The following is a 21,076-nucleotide window of genomic DNA, read 5'->3' as shown; positions in this document are numbered from 1 at the left end:
CACCGTGCAGAGCTACACCCACTGCCTCGAATATATCTATTCAGAACACTGGCAGCTCTATTCCCCCTCCAGCTGCAATTTCTGCGCACGCAACAACCGCGAGATGTGCTTGAAAGCCTGACGGCTGTGATATGTGTCAGTGAATGCATCCATCGCATATGAAACTCGCGTGCATACTAACGTTAAGGTGAAGTAGACTTGAGGATGACTTGAGGAAACACTGGGAGAGCGTTGAGCCCTGCTGCTTTGGCACGAGTAATTGGTATTAAATTACGAGTGCCTCGCCATAGGAGATGAATGCATGCATTGTCCGCCATATAATTGCACACCTCCTTGACAGATTAGCACTTAGCATGTCGTAGCAGATGTTAAAAAAAAAACTCGATGAAACTAACGACTTTGATAGGCGCGCATGTAATTTAAGGTTCTATGGTGCAGAAGGACTTGAAAGCTTGAAGTCTGACGAATGGTGTGACTGGAAAGCGTGAGTCGGCCTGAGTCAGCTCGTACAATGTACTCAAGTAGAAGACGAAGCTGCGAACGACCAGGGTACACAAAACATCAGGTAAATATTCTAGGGAAAAATAACACGAGAGAGCGTATGAAAGCGAGATAACAGGAATGCAAGAGTATCAGGGTCATGTCGACAAAAAAAAAGATGAAAGACGATCACAGATAAACAACTTGCGAATATGTACGAGACGAAGGAATACGACGTACGTAGAACTACACACCGATATGAATGAAAACCATCCTCTGCTCGAGCGGTACCTTTGTCTTCACAGCGTGTGTAGCACGGTTGAGTGCCCAAGCTGCCTTCGTACAGTCTATGACACCATCCTCCAGGTCTTCAAACATCTTCTCGTAAAAAGCTTCCACGACGTGTTTTGCTAGAACGTCACTGACCCCCCACAGCGTGCCAACGACGGTCTTGAACCCCGAAAACTGGAGTCCTGCTGCGAGGTGGATAGCTTCGTCGGGTGTCTCCTCATCGCCGACGGCGGTATGACATGCTGACAAGAATGCAAATTCAGCTTGTGGAGAATTGTTCTCCATGATGTCGAGCAGCGTAACGGGTTTGTCTCTCATGGAGAAACATGAGTTATAAGGCTGCTCGAGGTCTTGCTTGCCGTGACAAGCGAGGTGCACCCAGGTGTTGCACTGCAAAGCGTTGAGCGCACCTGCTTGTGTGGCTTCGTCTTTCGAAATATTAGTGAACTTGACGTTGGGAGGAACGAGTGTATGGACAAGCTCAAGCTCGCTGTCAACAGCCGGGAGCACGTCGCCTTGCCCTGCGCCTGGTTGACTTTGTCCGATCGCCGCGAAGGACGGAGTTCCACGCGTCTTCATCGCCTGCCGAGCTCTAACAAGAGCTGAAAGTGTGGGTGTATAAGAACAGATGTAGAGATCCTCCAGGCATGGCTCGCTCCCAGAGCGATCTGCATTCATTCGAAAGGGATTAGCTGCATGGAGAGGGATGGACGTGAAGGCTGCCGTCGGACACAGCCATATTCGAGAGCGATGGCGCAATTTCAGGTCATGCTGGAGGATGTTAACGATGGGTAGCATGATCTCGTCCCACACTATCCGCAAGAGCACTCGCAATTTCTTCCTCGGCTCCTCTGGGCGCATACGAGCCGTATGCCGGATTGCCGTAGCAAAATCGTCTTTGAGCTTCTCTAGATGTGGTAGAGTGATGCGCAGGAGGTGGACATGGTGGGGCTCTCCTGACGTCGGGACAATGATGGCGCTGCACGAGTATTTGCTGGCAACGAGGATGATGACTGGGCCATTGCGAGCTGCAACTTGCAAGTCTTTGTACGAAGGTGGAAGTAGGAACCGCGAGAAACCTTGAAGATTACGGATTTCAGCTACCACGGCTTCCCATTCCATCGTAGTTTTCCTGTACTTTGTTTCTGCTACTTCAGCTGCAGCTCTGTCGGTGATGGTTGCAGAACCCTGAGCGGCGTTGGAAACGCGCTTGCTCAGCTCCGAAAATTTGCGGGCTAGATGTGGATGTCCCAATTCGAGTTCTTCAACTGGAGTCTTGAGTCGGGAGGCCAACGACCACTGTTGGCCACGGCCCTGCTCCGCAAGTTCGACTGCGCGTCGGAGATTGTCACTGCGGATGGCACATGATGCTGCATTTACAGGAAGTGATCTGGCATAATGGAAGGCAGAGGCAGCTTCGCGGCGAGAGGTGGTTGATGATCGTGTTCCCAAATGAGCATCCAGAAGCTCGAAAAATGTTGAGTAAGCCTCCAGTGTGGATCCATCACCATGCTGCTCTGCTGTGACAGTCCAATAATATGCCTGAATGATGCGTTGTGGGAATCCTTGAGTGGGGTGTCGTGACGCGAGTCTGTAGTTCTCTACAGCGAGCGACAAATCAGTGGGGTTGTGTTGTACCTGGTAACGAGACAGATAGGCTTCCTGCAGCCGCATCAAACTGAAGTATCTATCCGGGTGCAGTAAAGGCAAAACCACCAACGACTCTTGGCAGAGTCGAATAGCCTCCTCGACATCCTCATTCTCCCGAGTTTGCGTGAATCGAGAGCAGAGCGCCGAGCTCAAATTGAAAAGAATCCTATGGCGCTCTGGATCATCAAGCTGCTTTAAACGAAGAGATTCGCGATACAGATCAATGGCCTCGTTAAGATCCTCGATGACATGCAATTTGTCATATCTGGTGTCGAGCGCGAGGGCAAGGTTGTTAAGCGTGGTGTCACGACGTGGATGCCCAGGTGGGCGCAACGTCAGTGCCTCGCGAAAGAGGCTGACAGCTCGGTTGATGTCATCAACGTCACCGTGTTTGACGAAACGGGTGCGGAGGGCGCACCCTAGGTTGTCCAATGAGAAATCACGAAATTTGTGCCCAACAGGCGACAGGCGCAGCGCTTCTTCGTGCATGGAGATGACCTCGTCGAGGTCATGAGATTTGCCTTGGTGATCAAAGCGGGATTGGAGTGAGGAGGCCAAGTTGTTCAGGCAGGTACCTCGGTCACAATGTCCCTCGGGGCACAGAGAAACGGCTTCACGACCAAGTTGTATGCTCTCTTCTAGATCATCAATGCTGCCGCGGTCTCTAAAGCGTGCTTTGAGTGCGAGTGCAAGAGCGGTGAGGGTAATGGGACGGCGTTGATGGCCCAGTGGGCGGAACTCGAGCACGACTCGTTGAATGTGGATGCCTTCGTCAGATGCACCAATCGGAATATTGTTGCATTCGGCAATCACATAATCGACCGCACTGTCTACGCCGGTGCTACAAAGGTAGGTGCCCTCTGGAGAGAGGGGCAGTAGCTTGCAGCACAGCTGCAGAGATTCGTGAATGAAGACGCTGGTGCGCTCCTTGCTGTAGCGCCAGATCAATGCGAAAATGAGATGAAAGAGAGATAATGTGTGGTTGGGATGGCCCTGCGGACGCAATGCAAGGGCTTCGCGGAAGAGGGAAGTGGTGGTATCAATGTCTTGCAGATCGTTTTGAATGTAGCCTTGAAGGCGGGCCCACGCGAGGTTGGTGAGAGCCGCTGCGTGGTCAGGATGGTCGACCGGACAGCGGTCCAGAACCAACTGAAAACGCTCTACAGCACCGTTCAGGTGAGAGACCCTCTCGTGTCTCATGTATCTGGAGAATCGTACATGGCCCGCATCTGTTTCTCGAGCAATCTCGCAGTCTACGAGGGACTACAGGTGGTGTTCTGTCAGCACAACTAACAGGACAAAGTCTGGGGTCACTCACGTCAAGCAGTGCGCCGTCCTGATTATCGCTAGCATGTACAATAGTGGCCTTCAGCATGAGCGAAGGCTTGACACCACGAACGGGTGGGAAGGACAGTTCTACGGGATGTGAGTAGATCTGCAGGAATGAGAAGTAGGTTGCTCACCGAATGGTTCATCTCCATGATCGAGCAACTCATCCCACGATGTTTGAAGTCTTCCGATGATTTCGCCATTGCCCAGCGTTCGATCGAGCTCAAAGGACGCTCTAATCTCCATTGATAAAGCAGGTGACTCGCGAGACGACCTATAAACCGAACATTAGTGTTGAATCGCGTCCGAAAGTTTGTATGGACTTTACAGGGTCATGGTATCTCCCCACGCTACGGATTTGTCGGATGATAAGATGCTGATGGCTGATTTCCAGCGTCTCCTTGAGTCGACATTGATGGACACGTAAATGCCTGCGGGTATGCGCTCAGAAGGGACTTGAAGATTTTTTGCGCCGATGACTGTAGATAGAGCGAGAATATCACAAAAGAGATTCCAAGGTGATAAGGAGTGACCTACTTTCAAGGCTAATAAATTGGCTTTCTGCGTTATCGGGCATGATGGAACGATGAAGCAAAACGATGAGGATGAAGGCTGGGCTTAGTGGTGGGTGAAATGAGCGGTCGGAGAAGACGGGGGTAGGGGTATGCGGACTGTAGATGGAGTTCAGCTGAGAGGAGGAGACGATGTTGAGGGTTTAGGTGATGACTGCACGTGTATTTCCATGTTGTTGAGGGCCGTTCGGCACGATAGACGCTTGTATGATTAGACTAAGCGCTGAGACGAAAGATGACCGAGCAGAACCAACGGGAGAACCTGTGGGTGGGGAATGCGGAGGTCAGACACATCAGCGAAAGTGGGACGCCAACGTTATGCGAGACTGAGTGTCCTGTGATGTTTGCTTCTCCTGGACTGAGTGGTACGACTCATTTAGCACACCATGGAAAAATGTAGATTCGTGTTTATAACACAAGGTAATATTGCAAAACGATGACAATAATGCACACAGAGAAAGCTGAACAATTATGTATGAGTACAATCGAGCTGATAGTGCCATGGGGGGAAAGAGGATCGAGCGCGTTATGGAAACACCAGAAACGGGTTGCGAGAGTATGAGTCGGATTCGCTGAATGGGGCAGACGATAGAGAGTGTGAATGCGACCTGGAAGACGATCAGTCTTTACATGCATGTATACAATAATGAGAGTGAATAAGAGAAAGAAAAAGAAGCACAGCCACCCATCCATACGTCCTCTTCTTCTTCCACTTTCATACTCTTACTCGTGGCGTGTAGCCCTCATATGCATGATCAGTCCCACCAATCACCCAACGCAAAAATCAACAAATCAAACGGTGGTCTGAAGCATTATAGCTACGCCTCCATCTGATTTGCACCCTTTAGAGACGACACTGGATCTCCCCGACTTACCTTCTCACATCATTTTGTTGGAACGTACTGGTGTTCTCTTGTAGTAAACAATTCGGGGCCCTGAGACATCTCGAAAGAGGTTGTGTTGGTCAAATTTTATTAATTTTTATTGGTCACCAGTTGATGAGCTTGCAAACTTTGCCTCCCGAGATGAAACACAGGTATTTCACTTGTCTGGGGGCAAGAGTGGAGACACCTTCCGATCTGTCCTATCACTACTACGGGACAGAGGACGGCTCTGAAAGTGCAGTAGAGGCTTCCTCGTATATTGATGGATAACTTGGCTGATCATGATGTGCTGTAGTATCTCAGTTACCGCTGGTCATGCCTACTCCCTTATTCTATCCCTTGCCTGTCCTAATCGATGCCATCCCCATAAATGAAGAATCCACGCTTCGTCTCTACCTGGTCTCGTCGCTCAGCGCATCGACAAGGCGATCAATCAGTTCACGACACTTCCTCAGCCCCTTCCACAATGCAAAATATTCATTAATATCACCGCATAGCCTATCCCAGACGATGAGGCAAGTGTAGCGAGTAGCAGAGGTCATCGAACGTGAGCATTCCCTTTCTCCTTTGATTTGAAGGACGTAGCCGCTGAGTCCGTCCAGAGCTCTTTGACATTAGTGTTGGATGCGGGCGGACTGATGCTTGACATGAGTATGGACGACCCATACCGTGTTGAAATGAACCATTCGATTGATTCTTGAACGGTTTGATTCAAAATACAAGCAGATAACATTTACTTACATGTTGGCAAGGATCTCCAGGGCCCACTTCCGCAGCCGTGTCTAGCATGGCATGCATATTGGTGCGTGCCATCACCCTCGCTGTATCTGCGAAGCTTACCTTACACTGTGCAGAGCTACACTCACTGCCTCGAGTATATCCGTTCAGTGATAGCAGCCATTCCCACATTCAGCGGCAATTTCTGCACGCGCAATGACTACGAGATATGCAAGAAAGCCCGACAGCAATGGTAGGTGTCAGTGAATGCGTCTATCGCATAGAAAACTCGCGCTCATACTAACGTTGACGGGAGTACCGAGCCCTTCTGTAATGGCACGAGTACGAGTAATCATTATTCAATTACGAGTAACTCGCCATGGGAGATGAATGCATGCATCGTCCGCCATATAACTGTAACTGCACACCTCCTTGAGAGATTAGCACTAGTATTGTAGCGGTTGTAAGCAATGTACAGATCAAAAAGGTCCCAGGATCGACGAAGCTACTGACTGCGATGGGTGCGCATGTTAGTTTCGTGGTGTGCTTGAAGTTTGACAAATGGTGTGACTGGAAAGCGTGAGTCGGTGTGAGTAGGCTCGTACGATGTACTCGAATAGAAGACGAGGCTGAAAACGACTAGGGTACATCAAAATCTGGGCGAATATTCTAGGGGACAATAACACGAGAGAGGAAAGCGAGATAACACCAGTGCAAATGTCAGGGCCATGACTACTAATAATAGTGAGAGAGGGGGTCGCAGGTGAGAAACTTGTGAATACGTACGAGACGAAGCAATACGACGTACGTAGAACTACACACCAATATGAATGAAAACCATCCTCTGCTCGAGCGGCACTTTTGTCATCACGGTGTGTGTAGCACGGTTGAGTGCCCAGGCCGCCTTCGTACAGTCTATGACACTGTCCTCTAGGCCTTCGAACATCTTCTCGTAAAAAGCTTCCACGACATGTTTTACGAGAGCGTCACTGACCCCCCACAGCGTGCCAACGACGCTCTTGAACCCCGAAAACTGGAGTCCAGCTGCGAGGTGGATAGCTTCGTCGGGTGTGTCCTTATCGCCGACGGCGGTATGACATGCTGACAAGAATGCAAATTCAGCTTGTGGAGAATTGTTCTCCATGATGTCGAGCAGCGTAACGGGTTTGTCTCTCATGGAGAAACATGAGTTATAAGGCTGCTCGAGGTCTTGATTGCCGTGACAAGCGAGGTGCACCCAGGTGTTGCACTGCAAAGCGTTGAGCGCACCTGCTTGTGTGGCTTCGTCTTTCGAGATATTAGTGAACTTGACGTTGGGAGGAACGAGTGTATGGACAAGCTCAAGCTCGCTGTCAACAGCCGGGAGCACGTCGCCTTGCCCTGCGCCTGGTTGACTTTGTCCGATCGCCGCGAAGGACGGAGTCGCACGCGTCTTCATCGCCTGCCGAGCTCTAATAAGAGCTGAAAGTGTGGGTGTATAAGAGCAGATGTAGAGATCCTCCAGGCATGACTCGCTCCCAGAGCGATCTGCATTTATTCGGAAGGGGTTAGCTGCATGGAGAGGGATGGACGTGAAGGCTGCCGTCGGACACAGCCATATTCGAGACTGATGCTGCAATTTCAGGTCATGCTGGAGGACGTTAACGATGGGTAGCATGATCTCGTCCCACACTACCCGCAAGAGCACTTGCAACTTCTTCCTTGGCTGCTCTGGGCGCATACGAGCCGTATGCCGGATTGCCGTAGCAAAATCGTCTTTGAGCTTCTCTAGATGTGGTAGAGTGATGCGCAGGAGCTGAATATGGTGGGGCTCTCCTGACGTCGGGACAATGATGGCGCTGCACGAGTATTTGCTGGCAATGAGAATGATGACCGGTCCATTGCGTGCTGCTGCTTGCAAGTCTTCGTACGAAGGTGGAAGTAGGAACCGCGAGAAACCTTGAAGATTACGGATTTCAGCTACCGCGGCTTCCCATTGCGTCGTAATTTTCCTGTACTTTGTTTCTGCCACTTCAGCTGCAGCTCTGTCGGTGATGGTTGCAGAACCCTGAGCGGCGTCGGAAACGCGCTTGCTCAGCTCCGAAAATTTGCGGGCTAGATGTGGATGTCTTGATTCGAGGTCCTCAACTGGAGTCTTGAGTCGAGAGGCCAATGACCATTGCTGGCCACGGCCCTGCTCCGCAAGTTCGACCGCGCGTCGGAGATTGCCACTGCGGATGGCACATGATGCTGCATCTACAGGTAGTGATCTGGCATAGTGGAAGGCAGTGGCAGCTTCGCGCCGCGAAGTGGTTGATGATCGTGTTCCTAAATGACCATCTAGAAGCTCAAAAAATGTTGAGTAAGCCTCAAGTGCAGATCCATCACCATGCTGCTCCGCTGCGACAGTCCAATCATATGCATCAATGAGACGCTCCGGAAATCCTTGAGTAGGGTGTCGTGACGCCAGCCGGAAGTTCTCCATTGCGAGTGACAAATCAGCAGGCTTGTGCTGAACCTGGTAACGAGATATATATGCCTGGCATATCTTGAAGTATGAGTAGTGCCTGTCAGGGTGGAGTAGTGGTAACACCGCTAATGACTCTTGGCAGAGTCGAATAGCCTCCTCGACATCCTCATTCTTCCTAGTTCGCGTGAAAAGAGAGCAGAGCGCCGAGCTCAAATTGTAAAGATTTACATGGCGCTCTGGATTATCAAGCTGCATTAATCGAAGGGATTCGCGATACAGATCAATGGCCTCGTTAAGATCCTCGATGACATGCAATTTGTCATATCTTTTTTGGAGCACGGCGGCGAGGTTGTTAAGTGTGGTATAACGACGTGGATGCCCAGGTGGGAGAAACGTCAGTGCCTCGCGAAAGAGGCTGACAGCTCGGTTGATGTCATCAACGTTACCGCGTTTGGAGAAACGGATGCTGAGGGCGGTCCCTAGGTTGCCCAATGAGAAATCACGAAACTCGTGCCCAACAGGCCACAGGCGCAGCGCTTCTTCCAGTATGGAGATGGCCTCGTCGAGGTCATGAGATTTGCCTTGGTGATCAAAGCGGGATCGGACTGAGACGGCCAAGTTGTTCAAGCAGGCACCACGGTCAGAATGTCCCTCGGGGCACAGAGAAACGGCTTCACGACCAAGTTGTATGCTCTCATCTAGATCATCAATGCTACCACGGTCTCTAAAGCGGATTTGGAGTGCGAGGGCAAGAGTGGTGAAGGTAGCGGCACGTTGTTGATGGCGCAGAGGGTAGAGTTCGAGCACGACTCGTCGAAGGTGGATGCCTTCGTCAGATGCATCAATCGGAAGATTGTTGCATTCGACAATCACATAATCGACCGCACCGTCTACGACGATGTTACGAAGGTAGATCCCCTCTGGACAGAGGGGCAGTAGCTTGCAGCACAGCTGCAAGGATTCGTGAATGAAGACGGCGGTGCGCTCCTTGCTGTGGCACAAGTTCAATGCGAGAATGAGATGATAGAGAGATAATGCGTGGTCGGGATGGCCCTGCGGACGCAATGCAAGGGCTTCGCGGAAGAGGGAAGTGGTGGCATCAATATCTTGCAGATCGTTTTGAACATAGCCTTGAAGGCGGGCCCGCGCGAGGTTGGTGAGAGCCGCTGCGTGGTCAGGATGGTCGACCGGACAGCGGTCCAGAACCAACTGAAAATGTTGTAAAGCATGGTTCAGGTGAGAGACTGCCTCGGTGGTCGTGTATTCGGTATATCGTGTGTGGCCAGCATCTGTCTCTCGAGCAATCTCGCTGTCTACGAGGGACTACAGTTGACATTCCGTCAGCAAAATCTAACCGCGGAAGCTAGCCTCACCCACGTCAAATGGTGCGTCGTCCTCATTATGGCAAGCGTATACAACAGCGGCCTTCAGCGTGAGCGAAGGAGTGACACCACGGATGGGTGGGAAGGACACTTCTACGGGATGTGAGTAGATACGCATGAATGAGAAGTAGGTTACTCACCGAACGGTTCATCTCCATGATCAAGCAGGCCATCCCACGAAGTTTGCAGTTGTCCAATGATTTCTCCATTTCCCAGCATTCGATCGGCCTCGTAGGACGCTCTGATCTCCACTGATAATGAAGGTGATGCCTGTGTTCTAACCGAGGATGAGTACTCGAATCGCGTCCGAAAGTTTTGAGGGACTTTACAGGGTCACGGTATCTCCCCACGCTACAGATTTGTCGGATAATAAGACGCTGATGGCTGATTTCCAGCATCTCCTTGAGTCGACATTGATGGACACATAAATGCCTGCAGGTGTGCGCCCGGAGGGGACTTGAAGATTTTTTCCGCCAATGACTGTAGATAGAGCGAGAATATCACAACAGAGATCCCAAGGTGATACGGAGTGACCTACTTTCAAGTCTAATAGATTGGCTTTCTGCGCTACCGGACATGATGGAACGATGAAGCAAAACGAAGAGGATGGAGGCTGGGCTTAGTGGTGGGTGGAATGAGCGGTAGGAGAAGACGAGGGTAAGGATATGTGTCAATCATCTGGCTGTGTGAGTCAATTCGTGGGATTGATGATTCCTTTGACCAGAAACCTCCCAGGCCGGCGACGTGTACGATAAATCGTACATGGACAATTTCGTAGATGATATGACGAGTCGGGTGCCGATTCGTTTCCATACTATGGTCAACCGGAGCATGGAATGTGTGAATTTGTGGATGCAGATAAGTAGACTGGGATCATCGACACTGACTAGGAGGTGCGTTTAAGCAGTGCACAAATTCCGGCAAGCTTTGTAAATTGCGTAATGAGAAACGTCGGTTGACAATATAGGTGCCGTCTTTGTCACAGGTGGCATTTGTAGAACATGAGTCCGGGGTCCTTCGTGATCATATTCAAGATTGCAAGTCACGCGTTGTTCTCACCAGTGACGAGGGCAGGCGTGGTGGCAAGTCAATTGCAACCAAAGCAATCGTCGACGCTGCTCTCAAGGAGTGCCCTCTCGTTGAGCACGTCCTTGTTCTCAGGCGCACAGGTGGTCAGGTAGCATGGGTCGATGGCAGGGACAAGTGGTGGCACGAGGAGACTGCCAAAGTTCCTAATTACTGCCCACCCGAGATTATGTCCTCAGAAGACCCGCTCTTCATTCTCTACGTCAGTGGCTTCTTTTCATGTATTTTTGCCTAGTCCTGATTTTTAACCTATATTTAGACTTCCGGATCTACAGGAAAACCCAAGGGTGTCGTTCATACCACTGGCGGATACCTCCTTTGCGCCGCCCTTACTGTAAAATACGTTTTCGATGTCCACCCAGACGACAAGTTCGCCTGCATGGCTAATATCGGTTGGATTACTGGCAATACCTACATCGTTTATGGACCCCTCACAAATGGAGTCAGCACTACCGTCTTTGAATCAACTCCAGTATACCCAACACCATCTCGCTACTGGCAGACCGTCCAGAAACACCAGCTTACCCAGTTCTATTCTGCTCCTACTGCCAGTCGTCTTCTTCGCAGACTCGGCTCTCAGCACGTGGAGAACCATGATCTCAGCCGTCTGCGTGTCCTCGGCTCTGTCGGCGAGCCTATTAACCCCGAAGCCTGGAACTGGTACAACGAACATGTTGGCAAGAAGCAGTGCGCTATCGTTGATACGTTCTGGTAAGTGGATTTTTGAAGCGTGAGGGAGCCGTGCTTAAGTATAATCCTGTTCAAGGCAAACTGAGACTGGATCTATCGTCGTTACCCCATTCCCTGGTGCGATTGAGACCAAGCCTGGTTCTGCAACAGTTCCCTTCTTTGCCTTGATCATGCACAGAGGTGTTGCTGAGACTGCAGTCATCGGTACTGCTGACGAGTTGACGGGACAAGCCGTCTTCGCCTTCGTCACACTTAAACCGTCAGTTTTGTCCTTTGTTTTTTGAAAGGTGATTGATTTGTTACTATCAGGGAATTCACATACGACCACAATGACGAAAGAAAATGAAGCACAGCCACCTATTTTGTACGTCCATATCCTCTTCTTCCACTTTCATACCCTTACTCGTGGCGTGTAGCCCTCAGTTCCACCCGTCATTCAGCGCAAAACCCAACAAACGAAAAACAGACGGTTGTCTGAAACATCATAGCTACATGCCGAACCACGCCTGCATCTGATCTGCACCCTTTAGAGACGACACTGGATCTCCCCGACTTACCTTCTCACATCACTTTGCTAACTTGGTTGTGGTCCAGTTACGATCAAAAGTGTGGAAGGCCGTGGGGATAACTGCGAGGTTATGCTTATGCTGGCCAAGTTATTTCACCCTCATACGCGGACTGATCTTCAGGTTCGTCCATCATGAGCAGTGACCTCTCGTGGTCCGCACTGAGTTTTTTTTGTAAGTAAACTTGTGATTGACGCTGATTATTCTCAAGATTGTTCTGCAGTATATCACTATGAACAGCACCCTGCGGACACCAGGGACGACATCGTGGACACCGTTCACGGGAGACATTGTCTTCCAAACGCAGCTCCAGTCTGACGCCCTACCATACGTGATTTCATGACGCATCTCTATCCGACTGCCCCCGCCATCCAATATCACCCCTCGAGAATTTCTGTTGACGTGTTTGGAGCTGCTGATAGGGCTCCTCCATGGCAAGTGGACTCCGCACTTCAGCGCTCAGCTGCCATACACATCACACATGTATTCACGTGTTCCATGCGGGCGGTCATATTGCATTCCTTTCATATGTAGGCTGTGCTATATCGATCGTTAATGTTGCATGAATTCCAGATTTTTCAATGCACCGCATGGAACCGAAAATGAGGAAATGACATTACGAAGTTCTGTTCAAGAGTCAAGCTAAGAAGGTTAACGTACTCGTGCTGCAAGTAATTTTTGGGAGTGTGAACAGACGACCATCTGTGATGAATCAACACGTTGCGGGTGCTAATCACCCTCAAAGCAGAAAAAGCCTGTTACATACGTTGTGCCTGTTTGGAAGCCTACAATACAGTAATATTAATGTACGAAATCCCAAACCAACCAAAAGAACATATCTCAGAGGGCACTTGACTCACCCCCGCAGGGTCAGTGCGTGACAATCTGACAGGATGTCAAGTTTGGTTAACCTGCGTGTGGCGTTTGTGTGGTCCGGGGTGGAGTCCAAACCGCAAATGTCGGGATCGTTGCATTTAAGTTGTATACGTGCCAGGATAAATGGCGAATCCAGGGACGCGGTCAACATATCCTCAATTGGGTTCTGAGGCGGGGGTATGTGTCAATTCTTTTGTGTGCAGGCTAAGCTGAAGCCTACATGCTTGAACGCCCCTTCCAGGAAAATACGGATCACCATTATTAGCGAATTTGTTGCATGGCTTTTATCTTTCAAATCTCTGTCCAAAAACTGGAAGCAAGCTTATCTTAGCGTGTCTAGGTCTTGTATGAGGAACGGGAGGGATGGTGAACAAGGAAGTTGTACGTACCTGTCAGGAAAGTGAACGGGTGACGGGGAAGGTCGAGTAATCTCTTCACGAGCGACAGAAGTGAGGAAGAAGATCTCGAGGATATGGAACGCGGTGGCCTACGGCCCTTGTCCTGAGCAAATAAGTAACATAGAATATTATTCTCAATATCAAGTGTCAGAATTGGAAACGCGGTAAATCAGAAATGTCAGTGGATGGCAAATGATAAGGGACATATTGACCCTTATTAGCATGAAATAACACGCTACAAAGAGACGGCATGCCCTCATAATGTCACATTGAGAAAGGAACCCTTCAACGTAAGCTGCACGGTTCATGGAATATTTCCATCAGCCAAAGATCATGTGAAGACGACTGGTCCACGTACAAAGTTCCACGTAGCACCGACTGAACGAACGACGTCCATGGATCTTTGCCTTCATAAGCACGCGCTCTTTTGGCAGTGAGAAGTGTCATATCGCTCATGACAAGTGTGTCTGCCGCGGTATGCGGTCGGAAAGTCAGCGTGAAATTATCAACGGACTTCACCTCAACCAGCTCGAAAAACACGAATGCTCATCATGATCGTGCCATACATCCAGATTCCTGAGCGGACTATAGACTTTTGCAGAGCCCAGCTATGACCAGCTGCGCGACGTACCAGAAAATCGCCTTCATCTCCCGAAGATTCTGTCGATAGCTCAAGTAGCAGAGGAGGGGGGGAATGAGAGCCTTGAAAATGTTGCAGGGATAGGGCGAACTCGTATCCTTTGTTGGCGAGCAGTCAGTCGTCACCACCGCGCGTGCATCTGTGATTCGTGAATGAGAAGCAGCAGTTGACGAAGCCGTTAAGCTCTTGTGCCCTTGATAATCACATCGAGGCAACTCACGTCTCGCATCATGTAGTCATCGACGCCTACAAGAAATTCGAGGTTTCCTTTATAGATCTCGCCCGTTCGGCGCCAGAGACACGCTGGAACACACATGGATGAGAAGATACGGTCGTAATCAAGAAGTAATCGCTCAAAGGCCTCTTCTATGAATACAAGGTCCTTGCACCATCGTCGATCCCATAAATACATCAACAGAAACATCAAACTCACGATATCGCGTAGGGATCGTGCAACACCCTAAGTATGATCAGCAACTGTAGCAAACATCATTAAGGCTCCTTGCTCACTCGGAACTTAAGTCGTAGCACAGACAAAGGTTGAAGAATTTGCTGCTTCGATTGTCGATAAACAAAGAAGGTATCAAATTCGTATCTCAACGCGGATATATCGACGCACTTGTGGTCTATGCACCTTGACAATCGTGCGTAGCCCTCGACATAATCATACGGCTTGAGCAGACCTGCCTCGTATTTGCTCCGAATAACGCGGTTCAGCCGCTCGTTGTGCGTACCTGACTCCTAATCTGCAGCAGTCAACAAAAAAAAAATCTGTCTGGGTAGCAGACGGAAGACGAGGCAGGGCAGGCTCTTCAGCGGGTGGCTCAGGGTGTGCTGGAGGATTGGACGTCGCTTCAGCAGCAGACACAGAATTTGAGATATATGGAGTAGCCTGAGAGAATGCGGGAGTAGACATGAGGGCGGGGGTCACTGCTGGAGATGTAGTGAAGAAAGACCCCTCGTCTAGGGTTTCCAAGAAGTCGCCGGAAAGGAGAAATTAATGGGAATTGAGGACAAGTGTGACTTACATGGTGCACAACCCAAACAAGAAGAAGGCCAGGAATGTTTCGGTGAACTACATCTCTGCGATGCCGAGCTTTCCACTTCTCCTGCCATTCATCACCATTGATTTCTCGTCGACCCCACCTGACCATGTTTTTCATCTCAGATAACTGCCATTCCGGACGAAGTGCAGGCACCGTAACAAGTTAAACTGGTTTATAAGCACTGTCGGAATCACCAACTGTCTTGGCACCAGGCGGAGGGGGAGGTTGGGGAAGCTGATGATAAATAAAGCAATGCTATATCTGGTCTAAACGATGATGCGTTGAACCCTGCGGATTGTCCTCCCATTAACATATGTATATGATGACTCACCAGCATAGAAGGAAGAAACACCAACTTGTGGACGACTGGAGGGAGTGTAATTAGGATTGAGTGATCCAGGTTAGCGCCGTTTGAGAACAATATGTCAACACATCGTGGGAAAGTGCAAACTCATGAGAATTTTCCTCCGTGACAAACTCCTCATCATGCATATCGGGCGATGCATCTGGGTGTCAAAGATATGTGTATTAACTTGGTGAATCGCGAGTCTGTAATTATATACTAACTTTTATTACGAGTTCAATTTTTGGAACTCGATTGTAGTCCCGAGACTCTTCCTGAAGTTCTCCCCACAAACCGATTATAGAAGTGGTCTTTGACGAGGACCCACGCCATCATACACTCTGGTGCACCTGCACCCACTCAATTAAGTACCGTCTATTGTGCCGTATGTCAGCTCCTCCTCTTCGATCTCGTCCCCCGCTTGCTTGCTCTTGCTCAGCGCTCGTTTATTCCTCACCCCGCTTGTTCTTGTCTCACATATTTTTAATGCCTCACCTCCCTCATATAATTGCACCCACCATTCACGCAGTTCGGACCTTGTGTAATGAATAACCACTCACAATCTTTTGCTCCCTTCCAGATCACAATTGTCGATAGCGTATCAGCTGACCTTGCAGGTACTTACCCCATACATTTTCCTTTGTGAGTTTGCTCAAGTTGAAGTGAGCAATTACCTGATACTCGTTGTCCTTCACATGGATCCTCCCGCTCATCCCCATTGTAACTGTATCTGCGGATTGAAGTTTGGGCTGTGTTAGCGGCTAAAAGGTCTGTATTCATTGCATGAGCCTCGCATTGTTAACAAGATGTTCTATCATCATCGTAGCTCATGGAATTGCATAGGACAAGGAGGGAACGGCTGTCAGTGAAGTAGGTTCAAGTGAGACAGCACGGGGCTCGGCAGCTGTTCTTTCGATTGAAGAGATCGAATCATCTTAACTCGAGGGGCTGTTGACAGGGGAGTATTTCTCCCTACTCTGTATCTGCTGACTTGTATCAGGTTAGGCACGTGTAGAGCATAATATGCGTCCTTTTGCATTCTGCACGAGTTCTACTGGAAACTGACTCAGAGAAACACGTTGAACTTTGGTTTTGTTCGGATGTCAGCGGGAGTTTCGGAGGAATCGCTGTGAGCACTTTCGGGGACTCTATGATATCTTTGCTACTAATAACTCATCAGTGTCGCTCTCTCATGAACCCGATTTTTTCTTTCCTTTTTAGTTGAATTCCCAGACGCACCTCAGCGCCTTATGCAAGAGAGATCTGCTGCATTTGCCCTAGGCTGATGCCTTGCTCTGTCATCACAAGTCTCCTGTCACCTCCGTTCAGTCACTCTACTGAATGTTTTCATGTTCTTTTTTTTCAACGTTTCTCACCAGAATTTTTTTGCTTCGTCCACTGGTCTCCCCTCGATACGTTTCACACCTTTTCACACTGCAAACTACCAATTTTTACTACTGATACTTTCATGCATGAATACTAGCCATGACCGTGACCGCCGTCCATTCCCATAGTGGCCTTCGGCCGCGTACCAATTCCCGGTACCAGCATTCGATGTATCACCACCCGGGCAACATCCGGAAGATGTGCCAGAGAGCCTCACAGCAGTGATAGGTGTCAGTGAATGCATCCGTCACAGAGCAAATTCTCGTTCATACTAACGTTAACGTGAGGTAAGCTTGAGGATGAGTCGAGAGAGTACTGGGAGAGTACCGAGCCCTTATGCTTTGGCCCGAGTACGAGTAATCGGTATTGAATCACGAGTGTCTCGCCATAGGAGAAGAATACATGCGTTGTCCGCCATATAATTGTACGCCTGCTTGACAGATTGGCACTTAGTGTCGTAGTGAACAAGAAAAGGCCCAGATGCTCCGTGGTGCAGAAAGACTTACAAGCTTGAAGCTTGAAGAATGGTGTGACGATTCATAGTCGGTTTGACTCAAGTGCCTCGTATAATGCACTCGAGCAGAAGACAAGGCTGGGAACGATTCGAGTTCAAAATGACTTGGGTGAAGATTTTATGGAACGATAACACGAAAAAGAATACGAAAGCGAGATAACAGGAGCGCAGGAGTATCAGGGTTATTTCTACAAAAAAAATGAATGAAAGAAGATCGCCGATAAACAACTTGCGAATATGTACCAGACGAAGCGATACGATATAGTAGAACTACACACCAATATGTATGAAAACCATCCTCTGCTCGAGCGGCACTTCCGACTTCACGGCGTGAGTAGCACGGTTTAGTGCCCAAGCCGCCTTCGTACAGTCCATGAACTCGCCATCCCCCAACTTCTTGACCATATTCTCATAGAAAGCTTTGACAACGTGATTTGCGACAGCGTCATTGACCTCCCACAGCGTGCCAACAACACTCTTGAACCCCGAAAACTGAAGGCCAGCTGCAAGATGGATGACTTCGTCGGGCGTCTCCTTATCGCCGACGGCGGTATGACACGCTGATAAGAACGCGAATTCAGCATGCGGGATGTCTTTCTCCATGATGTCGAGCAGCGTGAGAGGTACGTCCTTCATGACGAAATGAGAATCGTAAGGCTGTTTGTGGTCCTGTTTGCCGTGACAAGCGAGATGCACCCAGGTGTTCTGTTCCAGGGCTTCGAGTGCACCTGCTCGTGTGGCTGCGACGCCAGAAACAGTGGAACGATTGGCCGTCGCGGGGACGAGCTTATTGACAAGCTCTAGCTCGCTATCGACAGCTAAGAGCTCCTTGCCATTCCCTCCACCCGGTTGACCTTGCCCAACCGCCACAAAGGATGGAGGCACACGGCGTTTCTTCATCATCTGCCTAGATCTGATCAGTGCCGAAAGTGTCGGCGTGTAAGAACAGATGTAGAGATCCTCCAGGCACGGCTCCTTCCCAGAGCGATCTGCCTTTGTTCGAAATGGGTGAGCTGCGTGAAGAGGAATGGATGTGAAGGCCGCAGTTGGACACAGCCAGATTCGAGACTGGCGCTTTAATTCGAGGGTATGCTCAAGTAAGTTGACGACGGGTAGCATGATATTGTTCCATACTTCCCGCAAGAGGACAATCAGATCATTGCGCTGCTGCTTTAGGCCCATCTTCGATGCTTGCAGTATCGCCCTGGCGAACCGATCCTTGAGATCCTCCATATATGCGCGAGTGATGGATGGAAAGGGAACATTATGGGGCTCTCCTGACGTCGGGACAATGATGGCGCTGCACGAGTTTTTGCTCGCCACGAAGATGATGACTGGTCCATAGCGAGCTGCTGCTTGCAACTCTGTGTACGAAGGTGGAAGTAGGAACCGCGAGAAAGCTTGGAGATTACGGATTTCAGCCACAGCAGCATCCCATTGCATGGTAAGTCTCCTATACTCTGTTGCTGCTCGATCAGCAGCAGCTCTGTCGGTGATGGCTGCAGAACCCTGAGCAGCGTTGGAAATGCGCTTGCTCAGCTCCAAAAATTTGCGGGCCAGATGTGGATGTCCCGATTCGAGGTCTTCAACTGGAGTCTTGAGTCGGGAGGCCAATGACCATTGCTGGCCACGGCCCTGCTCCGCAAGTTCGACCGCACGTCGGAGATTGTCACTGCGGATGGCACATGAGGCTGCATCCACAGGTAATGATCTGGCATAATGGAAGCCAGCGGCAGCTTCGCGCCGCGAAGTGGTTGATGATCGTGTTCCCAAATGAGCATCCAGAAGCTCAAAAAATGTTGAGTAAGCCTCAAGTGCGGATCCATCACCATGGTGCTCCGCTGCGACAGTCCAATTATATGCATCAACGAGACGGTTCGGAAATCCTTGAGTAGGGTGTCGTGATGCCAGCCGGAAGTTCTCCATTGCGAGTGACAAATCAGCAGGCTTGTGTTGAACCTGGTAACGAGATATATATGCCTCACGTATCCTGAAGTATGAGTAGTGCCTGTCAGGGTGGAGCAGTGGCAAAGCCGCTAATGACTCTTGGCAGAGTCTAATAGCCTCCTCGACATCCTCATTCTTCCGAGTTCGCGTGAAACGAGAGCAGAGCGCCGAGCCCAAATTGTTGAGAGTGCTATGGCGCCCTGGATGATCAAGCCGCTTCAACAGAAGAGATTTGCGATACAGATCAATGGCCTCGTTAAGATCCTCGATGACATGCAATTTGTCATATCTCTCTTTGAGCGCGAGGGCAAGGTTGTTAAGCGTGGTGTCACGACGTGGATGCCCAGGTGGGTGCAACGTCAGTGCCTCGCGAAAGAGGCTGACAGCTCGCTTGATGTCATCAACGTCACCGTGTTTGTTGAAACGGGTGCGGAGGGCGCCCCCTAGGTTGCCCAATGAGATATCACGTTTTTTGTGCCCAACAGGACGCAGGCGCAGCGCTTCTTCGTGCATGAAGATGACCTCGTCGAGGTCATGGGATTTGCCTTGGTGATCAAAGCGGGATTGGAGTGAGAAGGCCAAGTTGTTCAGGCAGGTACCTCGGACAGAATGTCCCTCGGGGCACAGAGAAACGGCTTCACGACCAAGTTGTATGCTCTCTTCTAGATCATCAATGCTGCCGCAGTCTCTAAAGCGTGCTTTGAGTGCGAGTGCAAGAGTGGTGAGGGTAAAGGGACGGCGTTGATGACCCAGAGGGCGGAACTCGAGCACGACTCGTCGAAGGTGGATGCCTTCGTCACATGCACCAATCGGAATATTGTTGCATTCGCCGATCACATAATCGACCGCACTGTCTACGCCGATGCTACAAAGGTAGGTGCCCTCTGGACAGAGGGGCAATAGCTTGCAGCACAGCTGCAGGCATTCAAGAATGAAGACGGCGGTGGGCTCCCTGCTGTAGCGCCAGTTCAATGCGAAAATGAGATGATAGAGAGATAATATGTGGTCGGGATGGCCCTGCGGACGCAATGCAAGGGCTTCGCGGAAGAAGGAAGTGGTGGTATCAATGTCTTGGAGATCGTTTTGAATGTAGCCTCGAAGGCGAGCCCACGCGAGGTTGGTGAGAGCCGCTGCGTGGTCAGGATGGTCGACCGGACAGCGGTCTAGAACCAACTGAAAATGCCGTAAAGCATCGTTCAGGTGAGAGACTTTCTTGCTGGTCATGTATTTGGCATATCGTGCGTGGCCCGCATCTGTCTCTCGAGCAATCTTGCAGTCTACAAGAGACTATAGTTGACATTCCGTCAGCAAAAGGTAACCGCAGAGTCTAGCGTCACCCACGTCAAATATTGCGCCGTCCTGGTTATCGCAAGCGTGTACAACAGTGACCTTCAGCGTGAGCGAAGGAGTGATACTGCGGATGGGTGGGAAGGACAGTTCTACGGGATCTGAGTAGATACGCATGAATGAGAAGTATGATACTCACCGAATGGTTTATCTCCATGATCGAGTAACTCATTCCACGATATTTGAAGTTTTCCGATGACTTCGCCATTGCCAAGCGTTCGGTCGAGCTCGTAAGATGCTCTGATCTCCACTGATAATGAAGGTGATGCCTGTGTTCTGCAAACCGAAAATCAGTGTTGAATCGCATCCGAAGGTTTCCATGGACTTTACAGGGTCATGGTATCTCCCCACATTACGGATTTGTTGGATGACAAGACACGGATGGCTGATTTCCAGCGTGTCCTTGAGTCGACATTGATGGACACGTAAATGCCTGCAGGCATGCGCCAGGAGGGGACATTGAGATTGTTTCCGCCAATTACT

General features: G+C 50.0%; 5 protein-coding genes across 5 annotated transcripts; 1 reads left to right on the top strand and 4 right to left on the bottom strand.

Annotated features, from left to right (window-relative positions):
* Positions 1-495: 495 nt before the first annotated feature.
* On the bottom strand, positions 496-4,469 carry DEU56DRAFT_984065 (CHAT domain-containing protein). Its single transcript, XM_041359983.1, has 5 exons — positions 4,288-4,469; positions 4,100-4,229; positions 3,885-4,024; positions 3,740-3,837; positions 496-3,684 (listed from the first exon to the last, which is right to left on the bottom strand). The coding sequence occupies exons 1-5, from the start codon at positions 4,325-4,327 to the stop codon at positions 727-729; spliced, it is 3,366 nt and encodes a 1,121-aa protein (XP_041203279.1). The 5' UTR covers positions 4,328-4,469; the 3' UTR covers positions 496-726.
* Positions 4,470-6,737: 2,268 nt separating this feature from the next.
* Positions 6,738-10,332, bottom strand: DEU56DRAFT_984064 (CHAT domain-containing protein; the record flags this gene model as incomplete). The annotated part of the gene is made up of 5 exons (XM_041359982.1): positions 6,738-9,695; positions 9,750-9,847; positions 9,895-10,031; positions 10,084-10,234; positions 10,293-10,332. The coding sequence occupies 5 exons, from the start codon at positions 10,330-10,332 to the stop codon at positions 6,738-6,740; spliced, it is 3,384 nt and encodes a 1,127-aa protein (XP_041203278.1).
* A 184-nt stretch (positions 10,333-10,516) lies between these two features.
* DEU56DRAFT_925806 (uncharacterized protein) lies at positions 10,517-12,137 on the top strand (the record flags this gene model as incomplete). Its single annotated transcript, XM_041358581.1, has 5 exons — positions 10,517-10,647; positions 10,817-11,042; positions 11,100-11,551; positions 11,607-11,789; positions 11,840-12,137. 5 exons carry the CDS (start codon positions 10,517-10,519, stop codon positions 11,874-11,876), a joined length of 1,029 nt encoding a protein of 342 aa, XP_041203277.1. The 3' UTR covers positions 11,877-12,137.
* A 2,051-nt stretch (positions 12,138-14,188) lies between these two features.
* DEU56DRAFT_745938 (uncharacterized protein) lies at positions 14,189-14,751 on the bottom strand (the record flags this gene model as incomplete). Its single annotated transcript, XM_041349177.1, has 3 exons — positions 14,189-14,392; positions 14,444-14,470; positions 14,521-14,751. Coding segments are annotated over 3 exons (462 nt in total), but the record flags the coding sequence as incomplete, so codon positions are not given.
* Positions 14,752-17,337: 2,586 nt separating this feature from the next.
* On the bottom strand, positions 17,338-20,998 carry DEU56DRAFT_74014 (CHAT domain-containing protein). The gene is made up of 4 exons (XM_041348786.1): positions 20,924-20,998; positions 20,733-20,869; positions 20,588-20,685; positions 17,338-20,533 (listed from the first exon to the last, which is right to left on the bottom strand). Exons 1-4 carry the CDS (start codon positions 20,944-20,946, stop codon positions 17,570-17,572), a joined length of 3,222 nt encoding a protein of 1,073 aa, XP_041203275.1. The 5' UTR covers positions 20,947-20,998; the 3' UTR covers positions 17,338-17,569.
* Between the last annotated feature and the right edge of the window lie 78 nt (positions 20,999-21,076).

Source organism: Suillus clintonianus (assembly GCF_016758775.1).
Source record: "Suillus clintonianus strain FC179 chromosome Unknown DEU56scaffold_116, whole genome shotgun sequence".
Taxonomy (NCBI): Eukaryota; Fungi; Basidiomycota; class Agaricomycetes; order Boletales; family Suillaceae; genus Suillus; species Suillus clintonianus.
This window is presented reverse-complemented; position numbering and strand designations above follow the sequence as displayed.

Coding starts and splice junctions, on each gene's coding strand:
- DEU56DRAFT_74014 (XM_041348786.1), bottom strand. CDS start 20,946: ATGTGGGGAGATACCATGACCCT. Junction 20,870..20,923: donor TGGGGAGATACCATGACCCT/GTAAAGTCCATG, acceptor TTCGGTTTGCAG/AACACAGGCATCACCTTCAT. Junction 20,686..20,732: donor TCATGGAGATAAACCATTCG/GTGAGTATCATA, acceptor CAGATCCCGTAG/AACTGTCCTTCCCACCCATC.
- DEU56DRAFT_984065 (XM_041359983.1), bottom strand. CDS start 4,327: ATGCCCGATAACGCAGAAAGCCAATTTATTAGCCTTGAAA. Junction 4,230..4,287: donor CCAATTTATTAGCCTTGAAA/GTAGGTCACTCC, acceptor CTCTATCTACAG/TCATCGGCGCAAAAAATCTT. Junction 3,838..3,884: donor TCATGGAGATGAACCATTCG/GTGAGCAACCTA, acceptor CACATCCCGTAG/AACTGTCCTTCCCACCCGTT.